At 36.3% G+C, this 12,680-nt stretch overlaps 1 protein-coding gene across 4 annotated transcripts in view; it reads left to right on the top strand.

Annotated features, from left to right (window-relative positions):
* SEC23IP (SEC23 interacting protein) overlaps positions 1 to 12,680 on the top strand; it is a 58,187-nt gene that overhangs the window by 25,693 nt on the left and 19,814 nt on the right. For 2 of the 4 annotated variants that reach the window (XM_058298278.2, XM_058298280.1), the window contains exons 12-17: positions 410 to 505; positions 4,468 to 4,656; positions 8,696 to 8,851; positions 9,230 to 9,332; positions 11,437 to 11,622; positions 12,294 to 12,456. In XM_058298278.2, the coding sequence (XP_058154261.1) occupies positions 410 to 505; positions 4,468 to 4,656; positions 8,696 to 8,851; positions 9,230 to 9,332; positions 11,437 to 11,622; positions 12,294 to 12,456 (893 nt within the window). The remainder of the gene's footprint in view (positions 1 to 409; positions 506 to 4,467; positions 4,657 to 8,695; positions 8,852 to 9,229; positions 9,333 to 11,436; positions 11,623 to 12,293; positions 12,457 to 12,680) is intronic. The other 2 variants (XM_058298282.1, XM_058298281.1) reach the window with 1 other exon arrangement.

Below are 12,680 nucleotides of genomic sequence, written 5' to 3'. Positions count from 1 at the left end.
TAAAAATTGATAGAATGGTTTAGAGATATGGAGACCAAAGACTGTACAGCCTAAAGTAATCTGTGACTTAAAAAAACAAAATATTATTTTTTTAATTGTCTGAATCTTAAATTACTTTAGATCAGGGGATCTTAACCTTTTTTTGTTTCATGGACTCCTTTGCCAGTCAGTTGAAAACCATGGACCCCTTTCTAAGTCTACACTATACTGTATATTATTTAATAAATATGTCACACTTGCACCAATACATTCCCACAAGAATAATGTTTTCTTGAATTTAAATTCAAGCTCATGGATCCCTTAAGAATCCCTGCTTTAGATGATATGGTTTCTTTTATAATTTTCTTATTCCAATTTCAGAACACTTATCCATTGAAAGATTAATGTGCTTCTTTGTTTTCCTTTAAAGCTTATGTGTACGATTGATGACCTGAAGGAAATGGGCATACCCCTTGGACCCAGAAAGAAGATAGCCAACTTTTTAATACATAAAGCAGCCAAACTGGTAAAGTTCATTTCTGCCATAAAAAAAAAGAAAGTCGTATTTTGAGACCAGACCTTTTATATTTTGGAAGCTTTTGTTATTACCATAAGGACCAAGCAAGCTAGTTTGATCCCTCCCTAGAGCACAGTAATGAAGTAGATGGAAGTCCAGACTTTGGAGTCAGTCAGAATAGGATTGATATGTTAGGTTTTCCCAGGATGAAGAGTTCCTAGGTTGCAAGACTTTTGATTTTAAAATTGTTATTTCCTGGTGCAAAAACTGGGAAAGTCCTAGGCAGAATGGGGTGAGTGACCAGTCACTTCCAGTTCCCAGTTCCCATTTCTTTTTTTTTTTAAAGATTTAGTTTATTTATTCCGCCCCTCCCCCCCATTGTTGGCGCTCACTGTGTGCTCTCTCGTGTCCACTCACTGTGTGCTCTCTCTGCTCATTTCTGTCTTTAGGAGGCAACAGGAACTGAACCTGGGACCTCTCATGGGGAAGAGAGGCACTCAATTGCTTGAGCCACCTTAGCTCCCTTCTTTGTTGTATCTCTCATTGTCTTTCCTCTTTGTGCCTCCTTGTTGTATCATCTTGTTGCGTCAGCTTGCCACACCTTCCCTTTGTGCCAGCTTGCTGTCTTTCTCATCTTCTCCAGGAGGCACAGGGATCCGAACCCAGGACCTCCCAGGTAGCAGGCGGAAGGTCAATTGTTTGAGCCATATCCACTTCCACTAATTCCCATTTCGATCACTTATTAACCACATATACTTGAGGAATTGGCTTCACTTTTTTTAAAGATTTATTTTTATTTATTTCTCTCCCATTTCCTCCCCCCTCAGGCAGGCTGTGCTTCTTTCACACAGAGTGGCTCTCCTCACTTGGTGCATTCCTTGTGCATGGGGCTCCCCTACATGGAGGACACCCCTGCGTGGCAGGGCATTCCTTGCACATGGCAGCATTGCGCATGGGCCAGCTTACTACGTGGGTCAGGAGGCCCTGGGTTCGAACTCTGGACTTCCTATATGGTAGGCGGACGCTCTCTGAGTTGAGCCACGTCCGCTTCCCTGCTTTACTTTTTGATCCTTGGTTTTCTTTATTTCTTAAATAGGAGTGATATTACCTTCCTCATGTGGTTGGAATGAGGATAAAATAAGGCATGTTGAACTTAGCATCCGGTAAATGTCAGCTCAGATCCTTTCATCCTAATCTTTCTCACTAGCTAAAAGGGTGAGAAAATACACACACACACGTGTTTTATTAAATAAGAACCAAAAAGCAAAAATTCCAAACAATACAAAACAAGAGCAGCAACAAAAAAGACATTTAAATAAAACAACTGGGAAAAACTCACTTGTATTATTTGATATTAATTTATTGCTTAAATTAATTTTGTAGGGATTTTCTAACAAGAAAAATTAAATAATAGGGTAGCTATTTTATTTTTGTTGTTCACATGGTCTGAGGATCCTTCCATATTTTGAACTTCTGTCATTCTTTGATTTGTGCTACCTATTTGGAACTCAACATATGCCACTTCTTTTTATATAATGTGGCTATTTTATGTGTTGAGTTTAAGGAATTGAATCATGCAACTGTTTATTGAATATCTCTTTTGGGTCAGGCACTGGGCTCAGTTCTTGGAATTTGGAGATGAACAAGGGCGCACACAGCGGGAGTGAAGTGACCTCTCGATCCTGTTACAGAGGGCTTCCTGTGCTGTCGGAGCCAGATGAGGCCAGGGAGAGAGGGACTGGGGTTTTACTATGTATTGGATCATATAATTTCAGTTTACAAAGAGCTTTTCATCTCACTTGAGCTGCACAGCAACCCTTTGAGGTCTACCCAAGGTATTAATCTCTGATGAGAACGTTGGTTAAACTTAGACTAGGACGTGAATGTTATAATGCTCCTTTACATCATGGTGGGACTCCATAAGTATGAACATTTATCTCCACATATACATCAGTGAAGTATTTTCTCAGGCCTTACATGCCCTTGCTTTTACCTTGTAACAAAAAGAAAAAAAGCAGAAAGTATTCTGCAGGGGTGTATGTGTTTTGTTTTTTGTTTTTTTTAAACCATACTTTATTCAGATAGTATTCTATGTTTTTAAAAACTTTTTGGAAAAGGAACCCAGTTTATAGGATGCAGTTGCTTGGATAACTGTGGCATTGTAAGAATATTTTGAAAGAAGGGAATATTTATAAAATGATATTGTTTTTCAAATTCAAAAGTAATTGCCTCAGGATGAGCCAGTAAATTTTCTCAGCCAAGTTGCCAGTGGTCACTGCGTTTTTCACAGATAACAAGGTGCTACCAGATCAATAGTAACATAACGTGATGCGTGCTATTGACTTAACTGTAACTAGAATAATGGGATAAAAATTAGTCAATTGTTTTATAACGAGAGCAAATATGTGTAGCCTGTCCATTTTTTGTTTTTTTCTTTGTAAACCATCTTAGTGATTTTCATTTGAAGAGGAAGTGTTTAGTGTTAGGAATAGTGATAGCCAAAATGTACAAGTTTACTTAGTTTTAAATTATTGCTTGTGGCTGGGAAAACAGAACAACTATTGACAGTCGGAGAGTTTATGATCTCTTCAGACAGCTCTCTTAGCAATTTAGAATGTTAAGTTCTGTGACAATAATGGGAGATATTTCTGAGTAAGAAGGTAAATTTAAACCAAAGAACACAGAATGTTCTAGATTTTAGACTTAACTCTGTCCCCAAAGGACAGAGATAACCAGTTATGCAGTTTGGTGGTAACTCAGCTTCCAAAACATTAATGGTGGGAATCAGTTACAAGCTAGTTGTTGGAGAGTTGTCTTTTCCTACATTAATGCTTGAATTAAACAGTTGGACTTTTTTCCCGATTTCCTGGTGTTTGGAAATAATAGCTAAAACAGGTTTGGGCTTTTTTTGTTTACACACTAGTGATAGCTATTTAAACAGAGACTTACACATGGTTGTTCACATCCTAAGGAAGGAGGGAGCAGACAAGTCCACCACAAGTCATACATAGTCCCGTGACGTTGCTGTTGCTGAATTCAGGGAGCAATTACAAACCAGTGTGAATGAATTTTATCTCATTATTATAGAAATACACCTTTTATTTAGTGCCCCCAAAGCTTTTATCAATTTATTTATGGAAATACATAGGTTTTAAGTGTTCAGTATAGTAAGTTTTGACAATTGTATATACATCTATATAATCACCACTGAGAGAATAGAACATTTCTGTCACTTAGTTTCCTCGTGCTTCTTTTTGGTCAGTTCTTTCCCCCAAATAAGTAGTACTCTTCTGATTTTTGTCACTATAGAACTGTTTTGTTTGCTCTAGAGGTTCATATAAATGGTATCTGGCTTCTTTTACTCAAAATATTGTTTTTTGAGGTTCACCCAATTGTTATGTCATTTGTTGTTTGTTTTTCTCTATTTCTGAATAGTATTCCAGTATATGAATATACCCTGGTCTATTCATTCTTCCCAAAAAGCTTTTCATGAAAACCTGTCAGGGCTCTGTGTAGTCATAATGGGTGTAAATGTTGAATGAGGAATTTACTTCTAAGTTACAAATCTTTGCAGGTAGCATAAGTTTTACAATTAGAGAGTGCTTCTAAACTGTCTAAAGTTGAGATTATAAACGGGAAAGTTTACTTTTATTTTTTAGTTTTAAGTTTTTTAATTATGTAGAAAGTACAATAAAACTAATGATAGCTAATAGATTTATTTGTAGCTGTTTGGCTATATTTGCTTCTTAAGTTTTGTTTCTTTAAGAATTTAAAAATAAATTTTATCATGGCATCTCTTCCCTAAATATTTAGTATGCATTTCTAGAACGGACATTTCTCTAGGGACCACAATGCCATTGTCACACCTATCAGAGTACTGATCCTTAGTATCAAGATGGCATGTTTTGTAGTCATAGCTTGTAACTGAACTTTTCCTCAAGGTTATGTTACAAAATTTTGGTATTTCACAGGAACAGAAAAAAGCAGCATCAGAAAAGAAGGCAGCAGTTGCCTCTTCGACAAAAGGACATGAGGGAAGTGCTCTGAAAGCTAAAGAAATGACTTCTGTCCCTTCAGAATCAAAGAGGAAACTACCAGTTGGTGCTTACATATCTTCTGTGAATGTTGATTATGAGTCTTTTGAAGTTGGCACAGGACAGGCAAGTTTACATACTGACTAAAGCTGCACGTTTTATGTAGGAATCATCTATCTTTATGATTTGGATTGACTGCGAGGCAGTCCTTTAAATTCTTTTAAATATTTATTCAACATTTATAAACTGATTTTCTCTTAATAAAAGTTGTATGCTTCCTTAATATTGTTCCAAATAGGGGATTGAACATGTGTTTAACATATTATTGAACTGTTCAAATTATCTTTACTTCATTTTTTCTATCACTTAAGATTTTATAGCATTAGTTTCTCATAGCCACTAACAACAGAGGTGCCAACAGTTAGAAAATTATGCTCAGAATATGTTTAAGTTTCTGCAAGAGAAACTTGCTGCATTCGCTTAATTTATATTTTTCAGTACTCAAAATTCTTCCCTTAGCAAAAATATTTCTATAAAAATTATCCAACAGTTGATAATGCTACATTTAATAATATTGTGTAATATACTTTTCCCTTAATGGTTTGGAAATTTCAAAATCTTTGTAGACAGTTACTTTCAGTATACTTGTAGTTGTGTATGTAAGGATCCATCGCCACAAATGAGTACATGATTGATTTAAAGAAGGCAGAAAATGGAACTAGCAGTTTACTGTAACCTGTTGAACTTTTAAGTCTAGTTTATTCTTAAGAATTGTGTTTTTGAAAGGCATCTCTGTTTTTTAAAAGAAACAAATAACAAACCTGAACAAACTTGAGCAAATAAAGTGTAGGTATTTCCTCACGTAAGTGCAAGTCGGCAGCGTAGACAGGGATTCATGGAGCCAGAGGTTCCTGCCGCTAGGTCCCTCCCCTGCACTCCTCTGCGGGAGCTGGATCAAGGGTCCTGGGGCTTGGGGCTCATAACCGTACAGCTCTATGACCTCAGACGAAAGGAATCTACCCATTTAGGGAATTTTCAAGCAGGGATTTTACTTGACTTGGTTTGTTTCACAAGTCCATTCTGAGCCAGTGATTTTGGCCTCGGGAATAGGTTCACATGCCATCCTTCCATGGGAATGGGTCGAAGTGGGCAGGCAGGATCTCTTCACCAAAGGTTGGGAATCCAAACAATAGCCACTACATGCATCATTCATTACCAGAAAGCTAAGAAGTACTGTTTCACAAAAGAAGATTAAAAGAAAAAAAATCCCCTAATCTCATCAAGCAGCACTAATGACCATTAATAGAGAAGTTGTAAATTTACAAAAAGGTCAGAGATAGGGAGAAGAGGTGGCTCAAGCAATTAGGTGCCTCCCTTCCACATCAGGGGTCCCAGGTTCAGTTCCTAGGGCCTCCTAAAAATAAAAACAGCACAGAACAGACACAGCAAATGCAAGCAATGAGGGGGTGGGGAGAAATAAATATAAAATAAATAAATCTTAAAAAAAAAAAGTCATGGATAAAATATAGGGAAGAATATTTTATTAATGTGCCATTTTCAGTGTACTGTGACTATATCCCCATGTCAATAATCTTACTTCGAAAACATCATTTTTAATTACTGCTGTGTTCAACCAGCTGGAAAGATAATCATTTATCCCATTATTTCTTTGTTATTTGACATATGGGCTATTTCCAGTTTTTTACTCCTTTAAACCATTCAGTGATGAGCACTTTTTTCATTTAAACCATTCAGTGACGAAAACCAATTTTCTGTGCACATTCTTTATTATTTCTTTCAGTTAAATAGGTAGAGGTAGAATATCTGGGTCAAAGGATGAGCACTTGAAACTTGCGTAGCATCTGCTTCTTACTCCAGACAAGGTTAAACCAATTTATACTTCCACAGGCAGGTTATAAGAGTGCCTCTTTCCCTTCTCACTTGCAGTACTGCTATTATCATTCTCCTTTAAAAATAGGTAGTATTCTCCTTTTCATAACTTTGAAAGAAATTTATTTTTGATGAGTTTTTACATGATGAAAGTAGATTTTTTAAACTTTATTCTTAGTATTTCACTTATATTTTTGATATAGAGAAAATGGTATCTCATTCTACTTTTTTGAGTATTAGAAAATGTACATACTTTGATAGTACTCATAATAGTTTAGCCTTTTTTTTTTTAATAGAGTGCAAGTTTTACCTGTTTTTCTATTGGGTTTCTTTTTTCCTTACTGATATTTAAGAGTTCTGTGTATATTAAGGCTATTAGCCTTTGTCATATATGTTGTACATATTTTTTCTACTTTGTAACTTTTAACATTTTCTTTTGTTTTTGCTGGTGCTGGAAGAAAATGTATAATTTTTTAAAGCAGTTTTATTGAGATATATTCATATACCATACAGTCCATTCAAAGTCTACAACCAGTGGCTTTTAGTATAATCACAGTCTTGTGCATTCATGACCACAAAATATTTTAGAGCGATTTTATTACTCCAAAAAGAAAAACTCCACACCCCTTAGCAGTCACCTCTTAATCCCTCTATCATTCCCCAGCCCTACATAACCACTAATCTAATTCTACCTTTATAAATTGACTTATATTTATATTTTATATAAATGGGAACATATAATATGTAGTACTTTGTGTCTGGTTTCTTTCACTTAGCATAATGTTGTTTTTTTTCTCTCTTTTTGCCTCATATCAATATCTTGTAACACATACATTTGTTCAGTTTCAAAGAAAAACAATTTTATATATGCAATATTATCCATATTCGTATTTCATAGGAGGTTTCACTATGCTGTACAGTCCCATGTTACACTTTTTAGCTTTCCTTCTAGTAAGAAAATGCATAATCTCAGGGAGCGGATGTAGCTCAAGTGGTTGAGTGCCTGCTTCCCATGTATGAGGCCCTGGGTTTGATTCTTGGTACCTCCTAAAAACAAAACAAACAAGAAAACCAACTCTCACTGGGGAGCAGATGTAGCTCAAGTGAGCACCTTCTTCCCATGTATAAGGTCCTGGATTCAATCCCTGGTACCTCCTAAAAAAAACAAAAGAAACTATATAATCTTGAAAGCACCTGCTTTGTGGCCCTCCTCAATAGCACAACTTAATGAATTTGCAAATGTAAGGGCAAGCCTAGGAGTGTGAAGTCTAGAATTTGTTAGAAGGGGCAACCTAGTGTGGCAGAAAGAGCATTGGCTTTGGAATTAGATGTCCTGGATCTTAGTCCTCGTTCTGCTTCTCACTGGTTGTGTGTTCACTGGCAAGTCAAACAACGTATCACAACTTTGCTGTCTTTATTTGAGAGGTGGGGGAGATGGTTCTTGTTCTGCCTACCCTTTCAGTGGACCTTTGTTGAGCACATGGATTCTACCATTCATTGTACTTCTCTTTCAGAATACTAAAATAATGAAGGCAGTTTCCTGCTTCTGAGAACGTTTGGAAGTGCTTTGTGGACTATAGAGTGCTATACCGATGTCGTGTTTTTTCTTACTAGGGACTTCTCAGTGAGCTAAGAGGCTGTAATGCAAGCTACCGCAAAACAAGCTCTTTAGGGGTGATTCATTTTTCTAATACAAAGTAAGGTAGTTATAGTAGTGGAAATGCTTGTTGAATGCTTAATGTATGTCAAGTTCTGTGCTAGGCACTTCACATGGATTAAGTTACTCATTCTTCAACCACAGTATGAGTTTGGCATTATTTCTGGTCCTCATTTTATAGATGAGTAAACTGAGGTCGAGATGAGAGAGATTAAGAAACTTACCTAATGTCACTCAGTAAATAAGGAGTGGTGCCAAGATTCAGATCCAGGCAGTCTGAGTCTAGAGCCTGCAGTTTTAACCATATTTATAACCATGAAGAATAGAATAAATACCATACACTATAAATTATGCTATAAAAGAAGTATAAGTATAGCAAGAGGATGTGATGTAATAGTCTGTAAATTTTCTTACTTTAAAGAGTTTTTTAGTCTTTTTAAACTAGCAACAGCTGTCCATCACAGTGATTATAAGCATTCATAAACACTCCTTGGGGGGCAGCGTCTGTGTTTGGATGATTTTAATTAAGTGCAGTTCCAGGAACTTTTGAAGCTTTTGAATTTTGTATTATGTAACAGTTGAATGTTCATCTTTTATTGTTATTTGGTTCTTTTCCAGGTTTCTGTTGTTTACAACTCATTAGACTTTGAACCGGAAATTTTCTTTGCCCTGGGATCTCCAATTGGTATGTTTCTCACTATTCGAGGAGTGGATAGGATAGATGAGAACTACAGGCTTCCTACCTGTAAAGGATTCTTCAATATTTATCATCCCGTGAGTGAACTGAATTTACTTTTTATTTTGAAGAAGATGAAGAAACCTGTCATTTTTATTCTAATAGATTCTCACATTCTTATTTCTTAGGAATTAATACCAATCTTGATTTTGTATGATACAGCTCTCTGTCCTAAGCCTTCAGTCAGATACTTTCCAATTAATTTTTCTATCAGAAATCCTTTGTTCAGGGAAATAATTGTAACGCTTTGCTTGTAAAGTAATCCATAGACTTGAAAATCTTCTCACAATTATCAATATTTGAATAAAGTGTGAAAAATTAAAGTCTATGGTTTGCTATTCATTTTCTTAGCCAACTAAGGTATATAACTCAAAATAAAGCAACTTTTCATAAATTTACAATTCCTCTATTTATAGCTTGATCCAGTGGCATATCGATTAGAACCTATGATTATTCCAGATTTGGACCTAAAAGCAGTTCTCATTCCACATCACAAGGGCAGAAAAAGACTACATTTAGGTAAAAAGCAAATACTATGAAAATTTGTTTTCTTCCTGTCATTTATATTCTCTAATGAATTATGAAATGAAAATTGTAGCACTATGACCAAGTTAATGTTATTTAAGTGCCTAGGATATGCAAACCTTTTACTGAGTGTTTTAGTTTGCCATAGAGCTACTGATGCAAAGTACCAGAAATCTGTTGGCTTTCATAATGGGGATTTATTTGGGGTAAAAGCTCATAGTTCCAAGGCCATGAAATGTTCAAATTGAGGCATCAGCAGAGATGCTTTCTCACCAAAGTCACATACTATTGATCCTAGCGTTGTTGCCATGCGGTGAAGCAAGATGGCCGCTGACCTCTGTGGAGGTCTCTGCCTTCCCCTTCAGAATCTGCAATCAAAAGGTCTCACAATCAGAGGAATAGATTAATTTACAAACATAATCTTTCTCTTTGGGGATTCATAAAATAATCTCAAACTGTCACACTGAATATTTGGTGGAGCTCTAAGGAAAGTTACTAATGAATGTAAATTGATGAATTTACATTCTTGTTGTTGAGATAATTAGGAATGGGGGAAGATGGTTATAAGGAGCTAAGATGCATTATTGTTGGTTTTATCTTATTTTTAAAAAATTTTTTATCCCCATTATAAAAAACAACAGATTTCTATTGGGGAATGAACCTGGGACCTTGTATGTGGGAAGCCTGCACTCAACTACTGAGCCACATTGGCTCCCCTGAGTTGGTTTTTTTTTTTTTTTAAAGATTTCTTTCTTTCTTTCTCTCCCTTTCTCTCCCTTTCTCTCCCCTCCCCCCCGCCCCAGTTGTCTATGTCTGTTTGCTGCGTGTTCTTTGTCCGCTCCTTTTGTTGTCAGCGTCTCGGGAATCTGTGTTTCTTTTTGTTGCAGTCATCTTGTGTCAGCTCTCCGTGTGGGCGGTGCCATTCCTGGGCAGGCTGCACTTTTTTTCGCGCTGGGCGGCTCTCCTTACAGGGCGCACTCCTTGCACGTGCGGCTCCCCTGCGCGGGGACACCCCTGTGTGGCACGGCACTCCTTGCATGTGTCAGCACTGCGCGTGGGCCAGCTCCACATGGGTCAAGGAGGCCCGGGGTTTGAACCTCGGACCTCCCATGTGGTAGACGGACGCCCTAATCCCTGGGCCAAGTCTGCTTCCCTGGTTTTTTCATTTGTTTTGCTTTATTTGTTTTTAAGAGGTACCAGGACCAGACCCAGGACCTCCCGTGGGGAAATAGGTGCTTAACTGCTTGAGCCACATCTCCCTATTAGGTTTTGATGTAGTTTGGTAATAACTTTTGGAATTGGAAGGGCAAGAAACCTTTGAACTAATGACCACAAAATGACAAATAAATTTGATATTATCTAAGAAAAAAGTGAGCTGTTATTTCCTTGCTAACTTAAACTTTTCCTATTAATTCATTAAATGCAATGTATTGCTAAAAACTCTATGAGGAGTTTAGGTTTCTCATACTTATTAATGTTCTATATTACCCATCTCTAAGTTTAAAGATTAGGTAGAAGCGATTAAAGTGGGAAGGAGAGGGGAAGGAAAAGTGACCATGCCTTCTTATTTAAAAATGTTTTTTCATGCTGTCATGCTTTTTTTATTCTTGTCAGGTTAATGAGGAATTTGATAACTCAAAGAACTTGAGTTCAAAAATTCACATATGATTTTATTAGATAAAAGTAGAAAAAGCAAAGGGATGACGGCCCATTCATTTCAAAATTAGAAGTCTAAGTCCAGTGGTATCAGAATTTCAAATTTTCAAAATAATTTCTTTTACAGGTTAGAAAAAAGTTGATTTTTTAAAAATCTCGTGGACCCATTTTTTCAAGCTTACAGTAAAAAAATACATGAATATGCTTACATTTTTGTGCTGTTTGAATTCCTTCTCATTGGAGAGAGAAGAGATTTGTAGGTATTGCCGGATTCATTTTAAGATATTGAGGTTTCTTGGGTGAGAAATTCCATATATTTGAAATATAAGAGAGAATTAAGAGGTCTTATCCTCTCTAAAATGAGTGTTAACTTTTGTTTTAATTTTTGTGGTGCAGAATTTTACCCAGTGATTAATTTGGTATGTCATTTTAATTTCTTTAGAGTTGAAAGAAAGTCTCTCTCGTATGGGATCTGATTTGAAGCAGGGTTTTATTAGCTCTCTGAAAAGTGCTTGGCAGACATTGAATGAGTTTGCCCGTGCTCATACCTCTTCAACTCAATTGCAAGAAGAATTGGAGAAGGTAGCCCATCAAATCAAAGAAGAAGAAGAAAAGCAAGTAGTTGAAGGTAAATTTGACATTTGAGGAATTTTCTAGTACAAATGTATTTGAACATAAACATGTAGAAATTATTTAATGACGCTTTTCCTTTTTAGATTTTTTCTAAAATGTAGAGGCTCTCCCTGTAAAAGAAAATCTGTTAGATAAACTGTACAGTCAAATGCATTACTCCAAAATGCATGTTACTGGGTTTTTACTTGATAGTTAATGAGCTTTTTACTTTGCAATTTCAGTATTTTGTTAAGAAACAGAAACCTAGAGTGGAATTTCAGAGTTGAGAATTAGGTTATGTTAGGGCATTTTAGAGTGCTCCCTCTGAGAAATTATCTTCCTGATATCATTGTTTAACTGTGTCATTCTAGACTTTACATGCAATGTCAGGCCATTATGCCATGATGTTTTTTGCTTTTTCAGATTCTAATTCTCTTTCCTTCTTTCTGCAATGCTCTCTCACCCCTTTTCTTCACAACTTCTGTCAGCTCGTTGGCTCTTTCTCTTCTGTCTTGGGTAACCAGCTCCTCTTCCCTTGGCTCTTTGAAGGAATGGAGAGTGAGCCTGGTAGCTCCCCAGGTTGCTACGTGTGTCAAGCAATATTCTCATTGAGCCCAGAAAGTCAGCTAAAGTCAAAGGATAATGATTAAGTGATTGACTTTGATGTTGAAATGGTTTAAATTCTAGCAGAAAAGATTGTTGAAAGTCCAGATTTTTCCAAGGATGAGGACTACTTAGGAAAGGTTGGAATGTTAAATGGAGGCCGCCGAATTGACTACGTTCTTCAAGAAAAGCCGATAGAGAGTTTTAATGAATATCTTTTTGCTCTTCAGAGTCATTTATGCTATTGGTAAGTATTTTCAACTTTGTTTTTGAATGTATTCACGTTTTAGTTTTTCTTAGCCACCTTTTCAAGACTTATTAGAACTTGTCATTTTGGATAACATTAATGTTCCTTTAGTTGCTAGATCATACAGCATTTTTCATGAGACTTACTGATTTTTCATTTATTACAGAACACTAATTTGAACTCCCATGTATTCAATCAATTTTTTTTCCCTTTGGTTTAGTTAT

This window comes from Dasypus novemcinctus, chromosome 6 (genome assembly GCF_030445035.2).
Source record: "Dasypus novemcinctus isolate mDasNov1 chromosome 6, mDasNov1.1.hap2, whole genome shotgun sequence".
NCBI classification, from domain to species: Eukaryota; Metazoa; Chordata; class Mammalia; order Cingulata; family Dasypodidae; genus Dasypus; species Dasypus novemcinctus.
This window is presented reverse-complemented; position numbering and strand designations above follow the sequence as displayed.